The 24,877-nt window shown below is 40.7% G+C and overlaps 1 protein-coding gene across 4 annotated transcripts in view; it reads right to left on the reverse strand.

The window, feature by feature from the left end:
* Positions 1-2,811: 2,811 nt before the first annotated feature.
* plcd3a (phospholipase C, delta 3a) overlaps positions 2,812-24,877 on the reverse strand; it is a 31,653-nt gene continuing 9,587 nt past the window's right edge. For all 4 annotated transcript variants that reach the window (XM_034219596.1, XM_034219595.1, XM_034219592.1 and 1 more), the window contains exons 2-15: positions 22,349-22,516; positions 15,208-15,436; positions 14,037-14,166; positions 13,321-13,546; positions 10,207-10,408; positions 6,674-6,818; positions 6,285-6,437; positions 6,056-6,196; positions 5,802-5,952; positions 5,533-5,649; positions 5,093-5,271; positions 4,636-4,771; positions 4,222-4,371; positions 2,812-4,140 (exon numbers count right to left, since the gene is read on the reverse strand). In XM_034219596.1, coding sequence (XP_034075487.1) covers positions 3,998-4,140; positions 4,222-4,371; positions 4,636-4,771; positions 5,093-5,271; positions 5,533-5,649; positions 5,802-5,952; positions 6,056-6,196; positions 6,285-6,437; positions 6,674-6,818; positions 10,207-10,408; positions 13,321-13,546; positions 14,037-14,166; positions 15,208-15,436; positions 22,349-22,487 — 2,241 coding nt within the window. In that variant the 5' untranslated portion in view covers positions 22,488-22,516 and the 3' untranslated portion in view covers positions 2,812-3,997. The remainder of the gene's footprint in view (positions 4,141-4,221; positions 4,372-4,635; positions 4,772-5,092; positions 5,272-5,532; positions 5,650-5,801; positions 5,953-6,055; positions 6,197-6,284; positions 6,438-6,673; positions 6,819-10,206; positions 10,409-13,320; positions 13,547-14,036; positions 14,167-15,207; positions 15,437-22,348; positions 22,517-24,877) is intronic.

The raw sequence follows: 24,877 nt of genomic DNA on the forward strand, positions 1-24,877 counted from the left end.
ACAATGCATACAGTAACCTAAATAGCAAACTAACTATCTAACGTACAAAGATGACCTTATTTTAGCAACCTCGCACAGAAGCCTTTTGGTATACAGTAGCATCCCACTTAATGTTTTACACTCTTGGATGCTACGCATAGCATCGTTAGCACAGATGGAGCTACGATTGCTCAAATGCTAACCCAACTCTAAACATTCATTAACGTTAGCTTAATAAAAACACCAGTAACATAACATAAAGTACGCAGGGTTGACTTACCGAAGAAACTGCATTCATGGACGGTCTGTTTCAACCGCAGATAAATCCTATATTTGCAGGACGAATAGTCCACCAGGAACAACACAACAAACACGGCCGAGTTCAAGTAGTGTTCTCCTCATGAGCTGAGCCGCTGTAGCATCACGGAGCTAACGGAGCTAGCAGAGAGGAGCTAGGAGCAGCAGCCCCGTTGTCATGAAGGGGGAATCTAACTATATACAGAATATGTTTTTGTAGATCCAGGCTAGAAACATGTTCATTTTCTGATGTTAAGTTGGACATTTTAACAAAGGGTCTACGGGAATTGCTCCCATCTGCATCCATCGCCTACAGTTTGCAGCATTGGGCTTCACCGCACTGTCCCGGGGTTTGCCGCTTGGCTCTGATAGGCCAGAAGTCGGTTTGATTGCATTAGGGCTCGATTGCTTATCCTGTCTGAGTAGCCCGGATGAGGCTGCATCGCAATTTTTGACGTCGAATTTTACACACCGAATTTTTTTACATCGAATTTTAAACACCGAAATATTTGACGTCGAATTTTTTTCACTTGAATTTTTGGGATCTGAATTTGAACATTCGAATTTTTTTAACTTGAATTTTTACAATTTTATTTCACATAGATAAATTCGGAGCAAAAAAAATTCAGATTCATGATTTTCAAAGTAATTATTTTCAATGCTATAAATTCGGTGTCTAATAAAATTCAAATACTTCTGTCTCTTGTTTGCTTCCATACAAACGTACTTACAGCCAATCAGCTCTGAATTATGTGAGATGACGTATGGTGGGGATGGCAGCACTATGCCCCTATGGTCATTATTTTTTTGCCACACACATTAAATAGGACAATACTCTGAGCATGCGCAGTGTAGTTTTTACAGTCACCATTGACTTAAACAGGGAGAGGGAGGGGCAGGATCGGGTTTTGTCCCACATGGCTCAACACAGCTCAATAGGCACACACTGTAGACACTAATTAGAAGAACACAGACTAAAACAGCAATGTACAGACGAATCAGATGAATAAACATGATCTTAAAATATATTTTATATATTTTTTAATTTATCTTTTGCATTTTTTTGTAATCATTACTTTTAATACTTTCTGCTGACACTAGGTGGGGCTGTGCCCCACCTGCCCCTAATGACCAGTCGCCACTGGATACGGCCACTAGTGCAGGTGAAGAGATGTCGGTGAAAAGACAGTTTCAGTCCGGCACAAGCAAGAGGGGAAAAAAACAAAACATGAAGAAACTAGAGCATCACTCGAAGGTGGGTTATTGTATGAGTCAAATGTACAACTTGCGAATGTTGTATAAGTCAAATTGCCAATTGCCATATTAAAACATCAGCTGCAATTCACGACATGAAGAAGGCAGTCTCTGCAGAGCATAAAGGCTAATGGAGATGCAGTTATTTCCAGCATTCTTTATTTACCATTCATTCAAGTATGTTATGCCTTTTATCTGCTAATGTGCAGGAGGAAGAGTGATACACTGTCTGTCTAGTTGGCTTACATAACAGTTAAAGTTTACAGCCTAAAAAACATGGAGCATTTTTCCCCCTTATATTCATTTTTATGTCAATTTGCACATTTCATGGTGACGCTCAGCCTCTCCCCTTAACTCCTAACAGTCATCGTCATGGTGACGCTCAGCCTCTCCCCTTAACTCCTAGCAGTCATCATCATGTCAACCACAACACAGAGAAATACTGATAGAAATGTGTGTGTAGTTGTTGATACATTGCTGACAGAGGGAACTACATTTGAATACAGATTTAAGAAGTATCAGTTTTGAGCATGTCATAAGCATGTTTTGTCTTGACTATACAACTATATTATAATAAAATAATATAGTATTTATATTATTGAATTGATTATGATTATTATTATTAGTAGAAGTTGTTTATTTGCATTAATTATATTTTAATCTTTTTGAGGCTAGTATTTGGCAGGAAATGCAGACGTATTCAGCTGTAAACGCATACTGAACGACATACATGCAACAACCATTTACCTCACTGCATAAAAAAGTGTTGATAATAATAATAAACAGGAATTATATTTGCAAAGTAGCCTACTTTGTTTCCAAAAACATTTTTTTCACTCCTGTCGGTTGGGGGGGGCCTCATCTCACAATGTCGCTTGGGGCCCCAAGTTGGCCAGGGGCGGCCCTGCATGGGACCTTTAAGACATGCTCCTGGTTTTGAAGCATTTATTTCACAATATTAATTCATTTGTAATTTGTTGGATTTAAAGTATTATTCTTCTCATACACATGCACACCAGCTTGATATGAGCTATGTGATCTGCATTTAGCTAAATGGGAATTAAAACACTGAGGCATGCGAGGAGAGGATATGTTTGGTGGATAACCTAGACTGATTGCTGTTATAAATAACAACATATTTAGTGATGAACAGGGTATTCAGATCAAAAAAGGCTACTTATACTATATAAGCACAATGTACTTAAGACACACACACACACACAAACAAACATACTATATCTATAAAGATCAATAATAACAAAAAGTTCTCACACAGTGAAGTGTTATTAGTGCTTTTATGAAAACAGTATTTTCTCTTGCATAAATAACACCAACTGCCATTCATATAACATAAGATTTAACACTGCAAATGCATAATACAACACTTGTAACATGCTTCTGAAATCCATATAGATCACATGCACTGTAATTACAGTAATCCATGTGCAGCACCTCTCATTACTGCACCATTTTATCCCAAGGAAGCTCTATGAGTTTCAAATTATTTGCAGTAGCTCAAATGAATTGGTATTATGTTTGCTATTTGCAATTCATGTTTAACCAAACGTTTTATAGAAGAATGTAACACAACATTTGGCAACACAAATAAATTGCAAGGTTGTTAACAGAACAGAGCTAATATGCCTACAAACAAATATCAAACAAAACAAATGTCACATTTGTGAAATGAGGTAAATACAACTATTTAGATTCTTAAGAAAGTTAAGTTAAAGTTAATACTGTTTATATTTCAAGTTCATTTTTTAAGTTGTAGAAATACTGTATATAGTCATAAAATTAAAAGTGCCTAGAGTATCTAGATTATCAAGTAAAACACATTAATCATTTGAATAATTTTCATGCACAACATGTGGCAATCACAGTAAAACATTTTGACATCTGCATAACATCAGTTGGTGTTATAATCATCATTCCTAAACATTAAAAACGATACATTTTTAAATCACATGCTGGGAGTCCCACTGACAGGACTTGTATACCCCCTCATTAAGTTAATTAAGTGCTGTTTCTTGTTAAGTATCTTCATTCTTTAAGTATTAGCTAAACAATTAAGTGTACATTTTTTTAAATATTTCTAAAATACAAAAATCTTTAGTCCAACACATTTGGGATGGCCACCTAAAATTAGAGTAAACAACATTAAAACTGATTTTGTAACAAGTCCCATATTTGGCGGACCACAATCCTCAGTGTCCTGGAAAAGAGATGATACTCCCACAGTGTATAATGGATTCATTATCTAGCCTGAGGCAATTCATTTGCTGAGAGCCAGAGTGCTTCTTCATCTCTGATAAGCGACATCTTTCCTCCTGCAGTTGCTCAGTGTAAATTGGACCACTTGAGGACTGGACAGGGACTGACAGCCTCTCTCTGCTCACGCTCAGAGCCCCTTTTCAAAGCCCTTTGTTGTCAGAAAATGCAGCTTTCCATCTAGTTCAGATGCACGTCATGCCTTGCCTTTAGCAATGGCCATACGCTCGGACACAGTTTTGATTGGTACTCCTTTGCGGGTGACTTTGACATGGATGAAGAGTGTGCTGGGGGACAGACTGGAACCACCTGCCTTCAATAAATGAACATGTCGATAACCTGAGAAAAAAAGAGTAAATTACAAACAGCATGCCACAGTAATGACTGATTTATAATTTGCATAGGGTTTTCAATGAGCACCTGTTCGTAGGCTGATGAATGGTACAGTGAATTGCCCCACAAAGTCATTTTTGGCAGTGTGATCGTGGTCCTCCACTACAAACCGCACCAGGGCCAGTTCAGGGACCTGCAGCTGGAAGCTCAGAGTGCAGTCCCATCGGGGGTTGAAACCTGTAGAGGGCGCACAAGAGCTGTAAATACATCATCCGACAATCTACTTTTCAAACAAACCAATCATGGGCTTGGACAGGAAAGGCTTTCACAAAAATGTCTGAGCTGAATTGATATCATAACAAAGTAAAACAATTATGAAAAACCTATGATATTACATCATTTCACTTCAATAACATGTTTGCATAAAAATAGAAAATGAGTTACATGCTTAAAACAATATTCTGTACATAAAATAGCTGATACTGAATAAGGACGTCTCACCATTGTTGTCGATGCGTTGGGTTTTGTTTCTTGCATTATCAATTGACACCCCATGAATTTCCACCCATACTTGTGGGTCCACAATGGAGCTAACCTTCTCCGTGTCAATTTTTGGAAGCTGCTGCGCAGATATGATCTAAAAATCAAAGGGAAAATAGTAAATTTTCGAATCCAGTTTAAATGGGAGAGTAACAATTCAAGTCAAGTCAAATTCAGTTTATTTATACAGCCAAAAAATCATAAATAAACAGATTTCAAAGAATTTAATATGTACGTAGTAGACAGTAACAACAATAGGAAACAGTCTGAATGTAGCAACAATGTATGTCAAAATTGCATTGCAGTACTGATTAACCAATTGTTTTCTAAGATGAATTTGAGACAACCAATCGAATTGACTGTTGCTCAATAGGTCACCACCTTAATATACAATATACAGTGTATGGTTACCACTCACTCGTATAGTCAGCTGGGTGGGGGTGTGACCGGGGCCTCCTCCTGTGTTCTCTGGGTTAAAGTCGGAAGTGGTGCTGCACAGAAAAGCTGGTTTAAGAAGGTATCCACAGCGACCATTGGGCAGGAAGCGGCCCTGGTTCAGGTCCATCTGCTCTCCTGGCGTTTGGAAGTTAAGAGCCACTGCAGAGCACAAAGAGAAAGTCAGTAACACGGCAAGCCTGATCACACACAAGCCAAGGAAAAACATTTCAGCATCTGTGAATTCTCTCAATCAGTCAAAGCCGTTGACATCAATGTTGTTGTGATGAAGCGGCAATTTGCAGAAATGAGTCACTGTAACATTTCTTTGGCACTTACGGTCCACATAATGTTTTCAGAATGAATTGCCTAAATGTGCTGCCATCAGAGCAGCAACAAAGCTTCTCGTCTGAAAGTACTAACCCATCTGGCAGCCACCGTTCCACATTTCCTGAGGATCATAGTTGGATGATCCGAGGCGCTGGCCAGAGGGGTAGATCCGGCTCAGCTGCCTGCTGTTGTGTCTCACAAAAAGCTTCCCTGCCAATGAAAAGAAGAAAGTAGCATGCCATGATACACTGGAGGCTGATTACATTTTGTGGAGGAATCAGCTGCAGGAAAGCAGTGTCAACAAATATTTTCGACCTTCTCTTTTGAATTAATAAAAAAAATATATATTTGCACAGTTGTACCTGAGTCTTTGATGAGCTTGAGGGCATCACTTTCAGAGAAGGAAGACATTTCGTTTGGAGGTTTTTCAGGTGCATTTTCAAAACCACGGAAGGGGACGCTTCTGCAGTACACCACCAGCTCTGATAGCTCTGGGCTCAGTTTAGAACAGACCTGGGAAGAGCAAATACAAACATTAGAGTAAACTGCTCAGAAAATGTAAGAAGTTCACTTTAACAGCTTCTCAGGCTCAATGACAAATCCTTTTTGAACTGACCTTTGCAGGATCCTTCTTATTGCTGCTTGCTACTTCATCTTCAGAGCTCGAGGAGAAGCTGGCACAGCTGCCATTCTTACCCAGCTGCCCCAGGTGAGGGATCAGCTTCTTTGCTTTTACCAGAATCCGCCCCCTCAGCTCCTGCAACGAAGGTTATTCATTAGGAATCCAGACAGGTAAAGGCCTTTGAAAACTGAGCCTGCTGTGTGTTTGTCCGTGTGTTTTGTACTTCAGGAGAAGGCAGATCTTTTGGCGGGTCGGCACTGAGGGGCTTGGTGAGCAGTTTGCTGCCCAGGATTTTGCGGAGGTGTTTGGCCATGACCGCCTGCTGCTCCACAGAACAGTGATTCTCCAAAGACAGGATTAGAGGATATGGGGAGGCCTGCAGGGAGAAGCACAGGGAGAAAAACGTATGCCAAGCCATTAAAATGCAATTAGAGCACATGATAGCAATCCAGGACCCGACTCTGTAATGCTATGTAAGAACCAAAATACCGCCTCAGGGCCAAGTATGTGACCACAAGCCTGACTGACCACTTGTTCCATTAGCAGTAACGTGGAGCAGCAGGCATACCAATAAAGCTAAGGATTTACACCATTAAATCAAGTTGCTCTCACCTTGAAGGCGTACTGGGCGATGGTTTCAATGACTTCACTGAAAGTGACTTTGGAGGTGAGAGTGTGGCCGTGGTAGATGACAGGTTCACCTTTATCTCCATCCCAGCAGTCTAGCTCAACACAGCGACATCCCTGATTCAGAGCCCTGTCAGAGAACACACATTTCTTAACACCACAGAAGGATCCAATGATTTTGGCCATGGCCCCAAGAGGTTGTGGGGAAATTCTGTTTGAAGTCACTGTTAACATTTTCGTGTTGGGGCATGAATATATGAGCACAAAGCCAAACTAAACAATCATAAATGATTGAATGAAGAGGGAAATGCATGTTCTGGATGAGCTTAACAAAGCAAATGAACGTAACAACTTCTACAAACGTTTTGATATTAATTCTGCTTCTAACATTGATGCATGTAATAACTTGTCAACCTCTTTAACCTGTGACCCAATACACAATAGAAGAAGAATAATTGATGATAGTGCTGTTGTAGCAGGACAGGGAGAAAGTAAACCCACTCCTACAGACTCCCTGAGAAAAAGGGGAGTGGCTAATCAAGCACCCCTGAGAGAAACTGGAGGAAACAATCAAGAGAATGATTGGCACCTGTGTGCTGTTAAAAGGAGGACAGCATGTCATTCGAAAGAAGGAAAAAGAAGCAAGAGGAAGTCGGAATCGAACAAGGAGAAAAGTGGATTCTTGAGGACTTCATCTGCTGAATCAGGCTATTTTTTGGGAGTTTTTGCCACTGAACCCAGGAGCTGTTGGGGAAACATTCAACTTTCCCCTTCCAAGTTAACCCTGCAATCCAGTGAGCTATTCTGGCCTGTCACCCTCAGATAAGTGGTTCTCACTACACCAATATCATTTCTCCTCCTCTAGCACTCCACACACACACACACACACACACACACACACACACACACCACACTCTGGACTTTTAAAGCTGAACTTTAAAACTTTACTTTCACACATCCTTATCCCCTCAAATACACCCTAAACTGAGTGACAAAGGACAACAAAGACTTCTCCTCTCCCCCACACTCACTCACAGTCAATCCCCAGGATGTATTGATGTTTTGTGAGTTAACTTGGCTTATTTGTTTGTGTATGTATTGGAGTTAAGTTTATCTGGTAAATGGTCTGTGACATGAGTATTTTTGTTTGATGTACTGATTTATTATTTGGAGTTAACAAAAATACAGACTTTTTATGTTGAAAGTGAATTGATTTATTATTTTTCCTTGGTAAAATTCAGTAGCTAGGTCACCGGGCTATCCCTCTGTTTCTGTGTGTCTAAAAAGTGTAATTTATTCGTTCAGGGATAAGACTTACGCTACACTGTGGCCAGGGTTTTCAAACAACTGCATACTAAGAAGGCCAGTGGGCCAGACAGTATTTCGGCACTCCTGCTGAAAACGTTTGCAGATGAGCTCACCCTTGCCTGGAGTCCATTATTCTCTGCTGACACGGGAAGCATCCCTCAAATATGGAAGAAAGCTGTCATCATACCAGTTGCAAAAAAAACATGCCCACATGACAACAACGACTTCAGACCAGTGGCTTTGACCTCAATAGTTATGAAGTCACTAGAACGGATTATTGTAGGGAACTTGCAAACTGAGGTGCAACACCTCTTGGACCCCTACCAGTTTGCGTACAGCGATGGTAGAGGTACAGATGATGCTCTGACCTCAACAACTCACTTTATTTTTAAAACACCTGGAAAACCCTTCAGCTTATGCTAGATTAATGTTCATGGACTTTAGCTCAGCTTTTAATACTATTCTTCCCCAAATTATGTTAAAAAAGCTCAAACTGATGGATGTGAATCCTTACTTAATCAGATGGTATCACTCCTTCCTAACTGAAAGACAGCAGCAGGTGAAAGTAAACTCGACCCTCTCTGACACACATGTCATAAGCACAGGGGCACCACAAGGCTGCGTTAGCTCTCCTCTTCTCTTCACACTCTACACAAATGAGTGTAGGAGTCAGCACACACACAACCACATTATAAAGTTTTCTGATGACACAGCCATACTTAGTCTATTGACTAGAGACTTAGACATTTCTATTTATAAACTTGAGATTGAAGAGGTCATGAAGTGGTGTGAGGCGCACAACCTGGTGTTAAATGTTAAAAAAACAAAGGAAATTATCTTTGACCCCAAGTCAGTAGGTGATCACAGCCCAGTCCTTATCAACAAGGAGGGAGTTGAGCAGGTTTTAAATATTTAAGGATTTATTTTGATGCTTAGTTAGGCTGGGCCCATCAGGTGGATCAGGTATGCTCAAAGATAAGCCAGCGCCTGCATTTTCTGCGTAGGTTCATGGAGTGGATAAATGTATCATGTTAATGTTCTACAGGGCAGCAATTGAGTCTATTATTCGTTATGGCATCACAACATGGTTTGGTAACTTGTCAGTTAAATCTAAATCACAACTCCAGAGCTTGATTAAAAAGGGCTGGAAAAATAATTGGCATGCTTCCACCATCCTCTCTTCAGGAGATATTTGAGGAGATGGTGAGAAAGCAAGGCCGTAAAATCACATGCAACCCCAAACACATCCTGTATAGAGAGTTTGAGTTGCTGCCTCGGGCAGAAGGTATAGATTACCAAACTGTAAATTGAACATGTATACGTTTTCCTTTATTCCGCTGTCAATCAAGCTGCTGAACAGTCAGAAACAATTGTGATTATGGAGTTAGGAGTTGTTGGGAGGTGAAATGTTTACAGTGTAGTTTGTGCAATCGAGAAGGTTAAATAGGGAAAGTGCAATATGTGTAAATAGGTATGGATACAATAGGGATATGTGCAATTTGACGGACACCGCATAGGTGCAATAGGGAAGGTGCAATATTTGATTTATGTATAAATACAATAGGGAAAAGTGCAATATTTGATTATGTATGTGCCATAGGGAAAGTTCTGTACCTGTATGTTTCTTGTTTGTTTCTTTGCCATGTGATATGTGATCTCTGTTCTGTATCTATGACTGATTGTCCTAAATGTTTTATGTTTATTATCTCGATGCCCAAGACACATTTCTCCTAAGGGAGACAATAAAGCTCTATCTAAATCTAAATGGAGACAAAAATGACCATAAAGTACCACAAAAATAGGTACAAAATTACCAGAAAGAGACATGAAATTACCACTTAGTGACAAAGAATGATGCCAGAGAGAAAGAAAATGTCTAAATAGACATAAATTGAGCACAGACACAAAACAAAAACAAAGAGAAACATAGTGATCACAAAGAGACACACAATTATCACAAAGGGAAACAGAAGACCAAAATGAGACATCCAATTATATCAAAGAGGCAAACAAGATCAGAAACGGATATATCACCAAGCATAAATGCAAAACAAACTAACATAGATATATTTTAATCCGTGGCTCTTGTTCTTATGTAGAAGAGGTGGTGGGGCACTTAACATGTCTGACGATCATACATGGTAAGAATATATATTGTGTTTTGTTCATGCTAAAATGTGTGCTGTTTGTAGATGTCTTGGTCTGAATACCTGATGTAGGGCTCAGTGCTGCTGGCGCTGGTGACCTGGTCCTTGGTGAGGTATGTGTTGTGGGACGAGGAGATGAAGTAGTGGGCCAGAGGGCGGCTCATGTCCTGGTACACTCTGGCATGGTCTGGGTTAACCACGTCATTCTCTCGGGAGAGCATGTACATGGTGAAACCATTCTGGGTCATGAGGCGGTTCTTCTGAGCTGTAACAAATAGCAAAGTCTTTAGTGTCTACTTCACTTTGAAATCTATAAAGAGAGACTTGGCCTTTATAATTTGGAATTGAAAAACGCACGACAATCGTTCTTCTCTGACATCATTACCAAAAGCAAACAACGCACGTGCCTTGTTTGCTACCGTCGACAGACTAACTAACCCCCCAGCGTCAGTAGCCTCTGAATTTCTATCCACCAGGGCGTGCAATGATTTTGCCTCCTTCTTCACTGACAAAATTCAGAAAATCAGACAAGCAGTCAGTGCCTCTGCATCAGGAACAGCAAATGTGTTGTCTCTGTGTCCACTTAACATCAATTCAAACACCATGACACAATTCCATCAGATTAATGATAAAAACCTAGAGGACATTATACAACTTCTGAAATCCTCCTCCTGCTGCCTTGATATTATTCCAACAGGATTTTTCAAAGATGTTTTGCCTTGCATGGCCTCAGATCTACTTCATATAGTAAACAAATCTCTTCCACAGGCCCTGAAAACTGCAGTCATTAAACCGCTCTTAAAAAAGAATAATCTAGATGCTTCAGTAATGAACAATTACAGGCCCATATCAAACCTCCCATTTCTAGGTAAAATCATTGAAAAAGTTGTTTTTCAACAGTTGAGTAATTTCTTGCATTTAAATAACTGTTTCGATGTGTTCCAGTCAGGCTTTCGTCCAAACCACAGCACTGAGACTGCTCTTGTAAAGCTCTTTAATGACATCCACTTAAACACAGACAGTGGCAGAACTTCAGTGTTAGTATTATTAGATCTCAGTGCTGCGTTTGACACTGTTGACCACAACATATTACTAGACCGACTGGAAAACTGGGTGGGACTTTCGGAAACAGTTCTAAATTGGTTTGAATCCTACTTAAAGGACAGAAACAACTTTGTTTCTATAGGTAAATACACATCTGAGTTGACAAATATGACATGTGGGGTTCCTCAAGGCTCCATCTTGGGGCCTCTTCTCTTTAACGTCTACATGCTACCACTGGCTCAGATAATGAAAAACAACAAAATAAGTTACCATAGCTATGCGGATGACACACAAATGTACGTAACAATTTCACCAGGAGACTATGCTCCAATTCAAACACTGAGTAAGTGCATTGAACAAATCAATGACTGGATGTGTCAGAACTTTCTCCAATTAAACAAAGATAAAACTGAGGTAATGGTTTTTGGAGCCAAGTCAGAACATATAAAAGTTAGCGCTGAGCTTCAGTCTGCAATGTTCAAAACAACAGATAATAATTCCTTACATTTATTATAGCGCTTTTCCAGATGCTCAAAGCGCTTTACAAATGCACATTACACGTATCATACATGCAATGGTCATGTACTACAGATAAAGCCAGAAATCTAGGTGTAGTCATGGACTCTGACCTGAGTTTCAACAGTCACATTAAAACTGTTACTAAATCAGCCTACTATCACCTAAAGAATATATCTAGGATTAAAAGACTAATGTCACAGCAGGATTTGGAAAAACTTGTCCATGCTTTTATCTTCAGTAGACTGGAGTACTGCAATGGTGTCTTCACAGGTCTCACTAAAAAATCTATTAGGAAGCTGCAGCTAATTCAGAACGCCGCTGCTCGAGTCCTCACTAACACTAGGAAAGTGGATCACATCACTCCTGTTCTGAAGTCTTTACACTGGCTTCATGTGTGTCAAAGAATAGATTTCAAAATACTGCTGCTGGTTTATAAAGCACTGAATGGTTTAGGCCCAAAATACGTTTCTGACCTCCTGCTAAATTATGAACCATCCAGATCTCTCAGGTCTTCAGGGACTGGTCAGCTTTCTGTCCCCAGAGTCAGAACTAAACATGGAGAAGCAGCGTTCAGTTATTATGCTCCAAATATCTGGAACAAACTTCCAGAAACCTGCAGGTCCGCTGCAACTCTGACTACTTTTAAATCCAGGCTGAAGACTTTTCTTTTTGTCGCTGCTTTTAATTGAACTATTCATATCTTAGACTGCACTGTAACTTTTATCCATGTATTTTTTCTTTTAATGTTTATTTTATTAGCTTTTCTTTTTAATGACTGATTTTAAATGCCATTTTCTTAATGTCTTTCATTTTTTGTAAAGCACTTTGAATTGCCTTGTGTTGAAAAGTGCTATATAAATAAACTTGCCTTGCCTTGCCTTACAATGAATAAGCCTTAACATTTGGGTACATGGCAGACAAGCCAGGTCAAGAGAAGGTTAGCCCTCAATCACATCCTCCATTTTACATGGATTGAGATTAACAGTGTGGGGAAAGAAAATATTGACTTCATTTGTTATTTTCTGGGATATTATACATTTTTAGCAGTCATCAAGTTTCTGTTCTGCTCTTCTCTTGGCCCAGTTTTCCGATCAACTCCTTTTTTTGGAAACTACTTATAATTATTCATCAAATTATTTCATACATATAATGTAGTTGTTTTTTTACTTAAAGGACATTTTATTATATACTGTATATATATAACAAATATCATATTATTTCACTTTCAAATAAAACATTTAATTTATGAGAATCATAAACATTTTGTTTCCCAGTGAAAAGTTCCCTTTTTTTCATGTATATTGGTTGGATTTCAGATTTAAATTTGACACCTTTTCCTTTGATATTCTGGTAAGTACATAGTATAGCTTTTGTGGGTGTCATTTTGCTATTTTTTTATTTCACCAATGGTGGTTATTATTGCTTTTTAGTCCTTCATCAAATCAAATGACCCTCATTGCTAGAAACAGAAAGTGCGTCAGATTGTTGTGCAGCAGAGATTTTAACAGACGCTTAATCAGTATTTTGACTTCAAAACGGGGCTTTCACAGTGCTTATATGAAAATGTTGTGGGTTATTTCCTTAAAGCTTTAAATGACTGTTTTAAGGACCTACCCCAGTCATTAAGCTCATAGGTGAGTATGAGGCTCTGAGCATGATTCAACGAGGCGTCTTCTCCTTGGTCTCCCAGGAAGTCGCGCAGCTCAGCAGTGGCGAGCACACAACCATTACTGGAATAGTGTCTGAACACGGCGTCGAGCTCGGGCCGTCGCAGCAGCTCCCTGCAGAACTCCTCGATCTCTATGTGATCCAGACGGCCATCCCCTGATCGGTCACTCCTCTGGGATACCGGGAAGAGTTAAACAAAACAAACTCACATATCAAACACAGCATGCTTTTATTCTGGTAGTACTTCAAATTCCCTGTAAGGAAAGCATCTCCATAAAAATTCAACCCAGCTGTGTATACGTGCATTACATATAGGCCTACTGCTCTCTGAGGAGGGTCATTAGAGGAAATTGCATTTGAAAGTAGTATACAAACCAACTATTCAGCTGTAATAGAGAGAGCGCAGGGACACAACAGGCAGTAATGCCAAACAATAAAGAAATAACTGGCTCTTGATTTGTTGTGGGGAAGACAGGATGGAGGGGATAAAGATGTGGAGGGTAGATGCTGTAATTGAACACAGACACTAGACTCCAGGGTGTCACAGTAAACTGGCTCTTCATCCTGTCTTACATGTAATGCTTTTTCAGTATTCAGCTCACATAAATAACCTTTAAAGTGCTACAAAAAAACTCACATAATGCACACATGATGAGCCTGACCTTGAATAAAGAGTGGGCATACTGTTCACTCAGGTCAATGTTGATCATCTGGAGCAGACGTTTGACTTCATCGTAGCTCATCTTGCCGTCCTGGTTCTCATCCGCTCGCCTCAGGTAGCCTCGGATCCAAGTGTAGAGGGTTATGGAATAAAACCAGACTAAAATCTAAAGACTATAGTTTATCAATTAAGGCTGTCCTTGGATTCACATGTGAAGGGTACACTTAAATCTCTGTCGCATTATACCATTTCTGTTTTGTAGCCTTGCTACATTGTTATTGAAAGTGTGGACAAGATAAGAGAAACACCTGTCAGTCTAATGTCATTGAATTCCCCATCTCCACAAACTAAATTCAAGAAAAAATATAATCCTAAAGTTAAATTAGCACAGTCATAACCTTAATGAATTTAGATTTTATTGAAGAACTGTTGTATCAAACAACTTTAATTGTACCTAGGGAAACCTACCAAATGGCAACATAGTGTATATTGAGAGCCAAAAAATGTGTGTTGTTGGCACAGAATCACTCATATATCAAATGTATTGTACCTGTGGAGAGGCTCTTGTTGAAGAGTGGTTTGTCGCACCTGCTCTTACATTTTTTGATGAAATCTAGCTTTAGCATTTATTTCCAAATCCCTTTGGACATTTGCGTCTGTTAAATCAATTTGTTCTAATGTACGATATGTGCGTATAAGAAAAGGTAGCAACCAGAAACTAATTATAGTTTGTTGTCACCTGCTAATAGAGTTGTGGAAACTATAACGCAGACCCCACACATTACACCATTTAAGATAACCCAGACTGCTGAAAGTCAACAACATGAAATACAGTAGAGTAAAATGATATAACAAGGTAGCATAAACAAGATAATTGCCCTGAAGATTTATATGTTCACAAAACGTAATATATATCGAAAAGCAGAAACGATGTTAATGTCTTTAAGTACCTGATACCTACAGTCATATTATCCTCTGGCTGTGAAGGATTGTGACTAACAGTAAGTGTCAAACTATATTTAGACATGCCTTTTTTATCTAGTCATTACTGCTCACCTTAGCTATGCTGTGGACGTGAGATGGCACACGTGACTGCAGAATCAGTCGCCATAGCAATGCTGACTCAGCTGCACTATATTCATTTTAGCATATTGGAAATCTGGGAAGGATATTGGTCCAGTTTTTGCTTCTGACTCATGTTGGCCACATGCTCCTTCAAAGTGCGGAGCCCTCGTACCCAGCGTCTTGCTGCATCTTCACAGGGGCTCAACAGGTCCAGGCTCTTCCGGGCCCCTCTGAAGACCACCGTGAAGCACTGGCTCTCTGGCACCGACCCGGACAGCCGCCTCAGCGCCTCAGACTTGCAGCCTTCACGCACACACTCCACTTCAGTCACTGCGACTGGAAAAGGAGAGGAAAATAAAAAGTGATTGTGTTGTTGAGTAAACAAAGCTCTGCAAAGAGATCACAACAATGCAAGGAGCGAAGCAGCTTAAGGTCAGACGTCATGTGCTCTTCAGGGATGAATAAATAACACCAGAATGCCATAGCAACAGGATTGTAAAATATAATATGCACATTGCATACTTCTCAATGTGATAATTTTAACCTGCACATTATGACTCTTACAGCACACGCACTGACTTGCAGACGCTCTCCCTACTGAGAGTTAAAGAGCAGGGTGTTGTAATGGGTTTTAGAGCAGTTACTATAGCAACATGGAGAAAAGTTCACTTTTAGGATATAAACAAAAAAAAGACAAAGTCTAAGACATGTTGTGAGGCTTTATTAGCTTAATGTTAACATTTCCATGCTAACAAGATCATAACGACATTGCAAACATGTAGATGTTAAGCTCATATAATGTTTACAATGTTCGACATATCAATTAAGAAGGTTAGCATGCTTGCGTTACCTAATAAGTGCTGAAGTACAGCTAAGGATGATTGGAATATCTTCAGGTATTAAGTCATAATCCAAAGTAAGGCTGCAACTTGTAGACAATTGAAAGAAATTGAACTCTATGAGCAACATTGTCATCCCCAAAACAATTGTATTTATCTGTGTATGATTTTGTCAAAGGAGTCCTAGTCCAATAAAGTGAAGATTAGTACTTTATTTCATCTGTTTAAATCTATTTTCAAAGCTCTGGTGGGTCTGGGCAACACTCAAAGAAAAGGCAGCCAAACACACACTACCTACCAGCAGGTCCTAACACATCAACTTTATTTACTACAGTTAGGAGTTGTCTATGTCTGCACTTGAGGGCCTGCTGTGTTGTAAACAATGCTCAGTTGAGTAATAAGCAGTGTCTGGCTTGACAATAGCATCTTTCTCTTGCTGGAGGTAATAAAGCCTCTGCCGTCCACCTCTTCAAAATTACTCCACATTCCTACTTAGCGGTTATCCCGGAGACATGGTAAAAGTGACATGTATGTGCATGTGTGTGTGGTTTAGAAAGGCAGAAATGCAGATGTTTAAAGCTTTGTGTTTACTGACAAATGCTTTCGAGCATCAGACGCTGCACTGAACTGCATGTCCAGATCACACAGGACCTGGAGACCCACCTGGGGCTTTGGAAAAGAGAAACCAGTATTTCATCCTGGATTCACACAAACAAACACTTAGACATAGCAGCGTGCCAGTGTGACATTATCAGTAACTGTCCACACTACAGAGCCCATCCTGTCCTCACACTGCTTGTTGTCATCATTGCAAGGAGTGTTACATGCTGCAACTTGAGCGCTCTGTGTGTATTTTTGGAGCTGCTGCAGCACAATCAAGACAGCCTTCACCACCTCCTGACCCATAAACCTGCCAACCCCCCCCTCTCTGTAAGGCTAGAGGGGGTGAGCATCAAACTGCATTCTAACATCGGCAATGAGAGCACAAACAGAGAAGAGGTGGGAGAGCTAAAGGTCAATCAACAAGGAGGAAAACAAAAGGGAGATACTTCAAGCAAAAAGAGATTTTTTTGCAAAAGTTCCATTTAAAGAACTTTTGGAAATGTTGTGAAGTCCTTGCTTAGCCACGCTCTACTACAACCCAGTATCAAAAAAGATTAAGAGCCAAACATGGATTTGCCTTCCCAGTGCCTTTTAGTTTAAATAAACACTGTGCCCTTTGGTATTTTCTAATCTCTTTTGTTTGAATACTTTACTTTTGTTTCAATATGAGAAAGGTTAAATGCATCTGCGGAGGTTAGAAGACCTAAGCTCACAAAAATGCAAAATGTTCTTAGCATTTCATATTTTTTTATGATTACCACCACAATTATTGAAATTACTTTTGTGTAATTGTAAATCTGGTCACTGGTGTAGTTTGGAGACTGTATGCTGTCACAGATATTACACAAAGGGTGGTTAAAAATAATTTCTATTTAAAATAGTTGCTTGGCCTGAAGACGTTTCATTTCATTAAGTTATTTTTCATTATTATTTTCCTCCAATAAAACAGTTGTAGCTGTATTAACATTGAGACCAAAACATCAAAAGTTAAACAATATTTATATAGTTTAAAGGTTCAATGCAAATTCTAAACAATATTAATTAGGGCTGTCAGTCGATTCAAATATTTAATCGCAATTAATCGCAAATTAATCGCACATTTTTTATCTGTTCTAAATGTACCTTAGAGGAATATTTTTCAAGTTTTTAATACTCTTATCAACATATGAGTGGACAAATATGCTTTATGCTAATGTTTATTATCATTTGAACAATGACAAATATTCTCATGAATATTAAACACAACAACTTCTGAACATTACAAATATTCGCCTCAATTCAACCTGGAACCTAATACAATACAAATGGTGTGTGTGTGTGTGTGTGTGTGTGTGTGTGTGTGTGTGTGTGTGTGTGTGTGTGTGTGTGTGTGTGTGTGTGTGTGTGTGTGTGTGTGTGCGTGTGTGTGTGTGTGTGTGTGTGTGTGTGTGTGTGTGTGTATGTGTGTGTGAGATGGATCGTTGGAGCTATGTGCAACTCAAGGCATATGCTCGAACGGGAGCTGCCTGGACGCTGCAATCATGTGGCGCACTATCCGTGCTGAGTGTGCTGACTTCTCGTACAATGTCCCACTGTCTGGCTACCTGCATAAAGTCAAGTGCTCGGCGCAGTTGTCGGTGAAATGTCGCTCCCAGGGTTCGAGTTATAAACTGAGCTCTATGGGGGTCTTTAAAACTAACGCATGCCTGCGCCTGCACGCGCGCACGTGCAGGCGCGCACGCACACAGGCATAGATTGCGCAATAATATATTGCGCACCTTGGAGGTGCAGACTCCAACTGATGGTATATATTGCACACCCTTGAGAGTATACAATTAGTGTCTGATGTGTTAGGTTCAAAGATAATTACAAAATCACAAAAACTCAGGAACTCTGTACTTGTGGAGCGTCACAAACAGCGCCTCCGTTTATTAGCTTTTACTCTCTCTCCACAACTTCAGGACAGACTGCGCATGCTCAAACACATGAACTCGTACACAATCAATAACAACGTAAGAGCTATACAAATTAAAGAAAATACAAAAATTAGCTCTCACAGATAAAACGAGAGAGAGAGACTGACTTCACTTTACGTGGTCCAACAAACACACACACACACGCACACACAGACACACACGCACCTTTACGCAGATAAAATAGCCCAAAGTGGTCTGTTTTCAGCAGGCTGTGGTCGCGGTCCTGGAACCCATGATGTGGAAGTCCGATGTCCTTTATTTATCCACGATTGGATGAATGGGAAAGGGTCAAATGTGTTGATAGGAGGCCCATTTAAGTCCACAAACAACAATGCGTTGAGGCTTCTGGCTCGCAGCCGGTTCCTGGTCTTGCAGCCGGTTCCTGGTCTTGCAGCCGGTTCCTGGTCTTGCAGTCGGTTCCTGGTCTTGCAGTCGGTTCCTGGTCTTGCAGCCGGTTCCTGGTCTTGCAGTCGGTTCCTGGTCTTGCAGTCGGTGTCATTGCATGCCGAAAAGCCCCTCTCGCACTCTGCAGATGTCGGAAGAACAGTGTTGCTCGCCACTATCATTCTTTTCAAGGTTTTACCCTGATGTTCCTTGCCTTGTTGTTGAAGTTTCCAGTCTCTGAACTCACTGACAGCTTCAGTTGCAGACTCTCCGAGAAGTTTAGCAAACTTCCCCACCTCCCTTTCTCCAAACAGAACAAGCTCTGTCCTCTCTTTTGGCCAGAAGTGCTGATCCAGAGGCTTCAACATAGTTACCAGCTCACTATCGGGGAGACGCCTGGTGAGATTATCAAGGATTGACTGGTAAAATTGGGACTTCTTTACTTTAGGTTGAGTTTCTCTAATATCAAGCCCTTTGAACTGGCCGCTTGTTATGCCCGCTTTGACTTTTAGTTCAGTTTCCCCATCGTTGTCCTTCGTGGCAGAGAGCACCTCGATCGTCTGATGTATGTAGCGGCTTGCATCAACCAGGGACGTGTCGCGTTTCTGTAGTTTCAGGGAGAGACTTTGTAATTCACGTAACACGTCTTTCATTGTCGCTAAATCAGTGTGGATGTCAGATGCTTTAGTAAACCAGTGTACTTGGCTTTCTCTGCACCGGAACGTGAGCCATCTTCACTAGCAGATTTAAAGTGATGTGCTAACACTGGGAAGTCCTTCAGCACAGTGTTGTAACTGCTGGAAACCCATCTAATTGTAAAGACTTGTCCGATTTTCAGAATCTGCATGTTCAGTTCCGCAGCCGCTTCCTCTAACTCCCTGGTGGTAAAGAGAATAGAGTTTAGCGAGGACAAACTCTAAATGATTACAGCCTGCCACAGCCTTCAATGAATCATTCACCGCTAATTCCAAACGATGAGCTAGACAATGAACTGCCTGAAGACGAGGGAAATCCTTTTTCAGCCTGAGTCCATTCTGTCTCCCGGTTAGCACGGCAGCACCGTCTGTGGCTATGCTAATTAGGTTTTTACGAATAAACTCTTCATCCATTCCCCCCGCCTGGAGGCTGTTTTTCAGTGCGCTCCACAGCGACTCTGCATCAGTGCCCTGGTCCAGTTCAACAATGTCAAAATACACATTGTCCATATCTCCATTCCCAGTGACATCGCACCTGACATAAATAATCATGTATGCGCGTCCATGAATTGTGCTTTCGTCTAGCGTTAGACTAATACGGGAATCAAGTGATTTGATATTAGAAATACATTTCTTTTTCATCTCTTGTGCAATGTGCTCCACAATCTGGGCACATGAATGATCGGATCTGTGAGCAGGGCCGACTGTCGCACCATTCATCTCATTAAGTTGCATAATGGGTTTCAATTTTGTATAAGGCAACCTTTCTTTAGCGACAGTATAGGCTGCCCTGAACTAGCTGTCTCATTAAACAGGCTGGAGCTGAGTTCTGCAACTTTCTTCGGAAGCACTTGTTTTAGTTTGAGTTCCGCTATTTCAACAGCTCGTTATGAGCAATAGAGTCGCGGTGTATGTACAAAAAATGTCCGCAACTGCTTCTGCACAGGGCTACTCACAGTCCCATTGATCCAGGCATCCGCCAAATGCGTTCCATATGTTTTCTCCGAAAGTAAGAGAGTCTTGGCTTCCTTACAGACGAGGCATCCAAGACCACCCTCCTTTGAAAACAGCCAGGGGTTTCTTTCTTTCCAGGATCTCCACTGATTGTGTCCCCAGTTAAGAGTCCTTCTGTAGCAGTACCTCCTGCCTCCTCATGCCGCTCCGCTTCGGAACTTTCTTCGTGTGTGCAGGTGGTCCCACATTCAACAGCATCAGGTCCGCTAGCAAAGACAGAATCCTCCGTAGCTGCAAGGTTAGTGCTAGCTGTCACGCTAGCAGGTGCATTTTGGTTGTCAAAAGCTGTTTTTTGTTTCTTTGTGAGAAAACCAAAACTAGCCAGGCTTGTAGACCCCGTCGGCGGCAGTGGCCTTTTTTTGGGCGGCATAGTACTCGTCTGCTAGCCTACGGTACTCGTAGTATGTGTGTATCTTGTCAATATATTTGAATGTCTGTTGATATAACGGTTCATTCTTCGGGCGCGCGCAGCACGTTCACAGCCTCACAGGCATAGATTGCGCAATATTTTATTGCGCACCTTAGAGGTGAAGTGCATATTGTCATTCAAGAGAGAATACGATGCGTAGTTCTTTTGGAAAACATTGTTTTGTTTGCCTATTTACCTCGTTAACGTAAATAATACTCATTACATTGAAAAATGCATTAATTGTGATCAAAATAATGGTTGTTGGTAATGTATATTAGCGACCCCCACAGATGTTTGATTTCATTGGGTCTGTGGGAGCTCAGGCACCTCCTTATGGGAGCTCAGCTCCCATTGGCTCCCACGTAACTCGAACCCTGGTCGCTCCTCTGTTTTTATTTAAGCAGCTCCTTATATCTGTTAGCGCAGCTAGCTAGCACCAGATGCTAACAACAACAATGCACGTAAGGTCTCTCTCTCGCTCGCTCGAGCCACACATACACACACCCTCCCGGTCCTCCCAATAGCCAGTCGGTGCCTGCCGGTGAGCGTGGAAGTGTGGTCTGCCACAAGCGGGCGGCAGGAGCGGGGCTGTCAGCATCAGCTTGTAGATGGTATTTTAAACTCGATGCGCTCTGAAACTACGGGGCGTCCGAGGAAAAAATACACATGCGTTAATCGCATTAAAATAATTAGTGGCGTACCATTTTTTTGCGTTAACGTGTTATTAACGCGTTAACTTGACAGCCCTAATATTAATATAAAACAGTAAACAATATTCATCAAGAAACTATAAGATCTCTTTATAAGAACTGTATTGTTATAAGGCCTGAGCAACGTTTTTATTTTGCTATAATAATATTAGCTATTATTGTAAGTATGATGGACTGTTTAACCAGAATGTATTTATGATATGAATATTTTATTTATTTTATACTGACTTACCATGGAAACAAACAAGCAACCTTTTTAACAAGAACAATTAGAGTAGAGGATATGAGATGGAGCCAAGATAAAACAGCTCAACAACTTTGAACAATAGGCTGGTTTAATGAGCACGCTGACTCAGTCTGCAGTCTGTACTGGGCTGGTGGAAGTCCTGCTGATTAGTCTCAACATTTTCCCCTTGTAGATACGTTTCCTTCGAGGCAACGCCCTTTCCCTTTAACCTGATATTGCTATAATTTCCTTCCTTTTAAAGGCAAGTTCTATTCATGAGCACTCTTACTTTCAGAGCTCCTTTCCCCTTTAACCATGCTCACATCTTATAACTGACTTTTAGTCTGTGGCCTCTTTCACACACTGTGTGCTCTCCTTCTAGCTCTCCCTGACCATATTTCAGCAATACTTACATGTCTGCTGGGCTTTGGCTTTGCGGGAACTCTTTGTAGATTCACACCACACAGTGAGTCCATCATCCATCAGCCGCATGTTTCGACTCTTCTGCCATCTCGAAGAGCGAACCTTCACCATGCTGCAGCCCTGCATCATCACACGAACATCCTCGTTGTCCAGCAGCCCTGGAACACACAAGCATACACAAAAAAAGAAGGTTTTAGTGTAAACAATGTATTGTGATTGAGTAAGTAGTTTGTCTTGGTTTTATGCCCATTTGTCGTTTAAAAAAAAACATGTTTAAAAAAACGGTACCTTAAGATCGTAATATTTCCTTTGTAAGTGAGTAGTTAAATCATGATTAATGTTGTACAGTCTGTAAGGATGGCAAGACCTAGCATCTACTACAGCAGGGGTGCCTAACCTTTTTCGAACCGAGAGCTACTTTTAAAGTTGCCAGTCTGCCGAGATCTACCAGTCCAAATAGAGAGGCGTAGGTAAATACACACTTCTACTTGAATAAAACTGACCTTTGTACGATGAATACTTCATAAAATACTGCAGATCCTTTATCTTACCTCTTTCTAATCTACACACATACAAGTATTTAACTGAAGTTACACAACAGTGTTGTTGGAGTTTATTCACACATCACATACTACAGTGGGTAATGTTTTCAAGAAACATTGAACAGTGCTGCCACATGTGACACAGGGAAAAAAGAAAATACACTGAACCCTTTCTTTGCCATTATATAAAAATAGTGTTGCTACAAAAGTATAAATTAGGCTTACTAATAAGACAACTCAGATCTGAAGCTACACAGGAATCTGCTGCAACAGTGCAATAACAAATACAAAATGAATAGAATCAAACCCTTTTTTTGTTGCATTTTAGTAGAGTATACAAATAAATGCCTTTTAAAATAGGATGCAAGCAACACTAGTTTCTTAACCTGAATTGATAATAGACTATAATCAATTTAAACAGAACAGATCTGAATGTTTGCATTCTTATACCATTTTGTACAATAATGAATAAATTCAAACAAACTAAAACTTACAGCTGATTAATAACGGTATCTAACTTGAGTTTTTATTATATCAAAAACCTGTTGAAATGCTACTGTTATTTTGACTGTCCCCCAAAAGCTCGTCGGCAGCCTCCAGGAAAGCTTCTTTCACAACTTTGCCGTCTTTGAAAGACTTCATGTGTTTCGCAAGAACGTGACTGACACGATAAGATGCTATGGTAGCAGCCTTGCTCTTGTTGTTGGGCCTGGTGAAAATGGACTGCTGTGCATTTAGCTGTGCTTTCAGGCCCCTCCCCTTTTGGGAGCGTAGGGCAGAATTAGGAGGGAATTCCGTCTCGTATCGTTTGTGCACTGTTTTGAAATGCCGCTCCTAAATTACCCTTCTTCGATAAAGCCACGTTCACATTGTAGATGAGACAGATGGACTTTGAATTGGAATAGATACAAAAATAATCATCCTCCCACTCGGAGTGAAAATTATATATTTTGGGCTTTTTTGCTTCTGCCATAATTGCGGTCCTGTGTGTGTGTGCGGACTGTCACTTCTGTTGACACGGACAACGTCAGCGAAATACTGCCCAATGCCCACCAGTCACGCCCCGACACATAGGGGTCTCGCCGGCCAATCACAAAGCTTTGATGCGTTCAAGTGCATTATTCTGGACAGGAAGATTATGTTACAGGACATTAACGATACAACAGAATGTTGTTGTTCTATTTTTAGACACATCTCGCGATCGACTGGGAATCTCCCCGCGATAGACCGGTCGATCGCGGGGAGATTCCCAGATCGACTGGTTGGGCACCCCTGTACTACAGCCATGCTAACAACTCTGCGGCCGTTATCAGCTACACCAGTGGTTCCCAATCTGGGGGGCGCGCCCCCTGGGGGGGCGCAGCGATATTGCAGGGGGGGCGCGTGAAGCTTGGGAAGAAGTTGTAAACAAACATTGTTTGCTCGTAAAATCAATAAAATGTACACATTTTGAACACAATCGGCCGTTAAAAGATAACCTGAGCTCAGTGAGGTAAAGGCACACCTTTATATGATCATTATAGTTATACAAAAATAAGAGAATAGATGAAAAACAGGTATAAAATACTATATGACAGTACAAAAAAGTTGTTATTAATAAACAAGAATACAGTTTTAAAAGGGGAGTGATTTTTAAAATATTCATAAAGAAAAAGAAAATCTGCTTACAGTTCTGTTTCATATGGATGTTGAGAGATGTCCATTGATCTCTTAATTTTGCTCTCAAAGTGCACCAGATTGATACTTTTAACTTCAATATTAAAATCTTCACGGGGGGAGCATGCCTCCGGACCTCCCTAGAGGAGGTTAGGTCTCCCCCCCACTTAAATCATGTGGGGGGGGGAGCCAGCTAAAATCTTGCCTAGGGCAGCAAATTGGTCAGGGCCGGCCCTGACCAGTGTTTATTGCTTTTAGAATTGACAAACTCCTATGCAACAGCCGTAATCCTGGAACATACAACCTTTTTGACTGTATTTC

The sequence above is a fragment of the Gymnodraco acuticeps genome, unplaced genomic scaffold (genome assembly GCF_902827175.1).
Source record: "Gymnodraco acuticeps unplaced genomic scaffold, fGymAcu1.1, whole genome shotgun sequence".
In the NCBI taxonomy this organism is placed as follows: Eukaryota; Metazoa; Chordata; class Actinopteri; order Perciformes; family Bathydraconidae; genus Gymnodraco; species Gymnodraco acuticeps.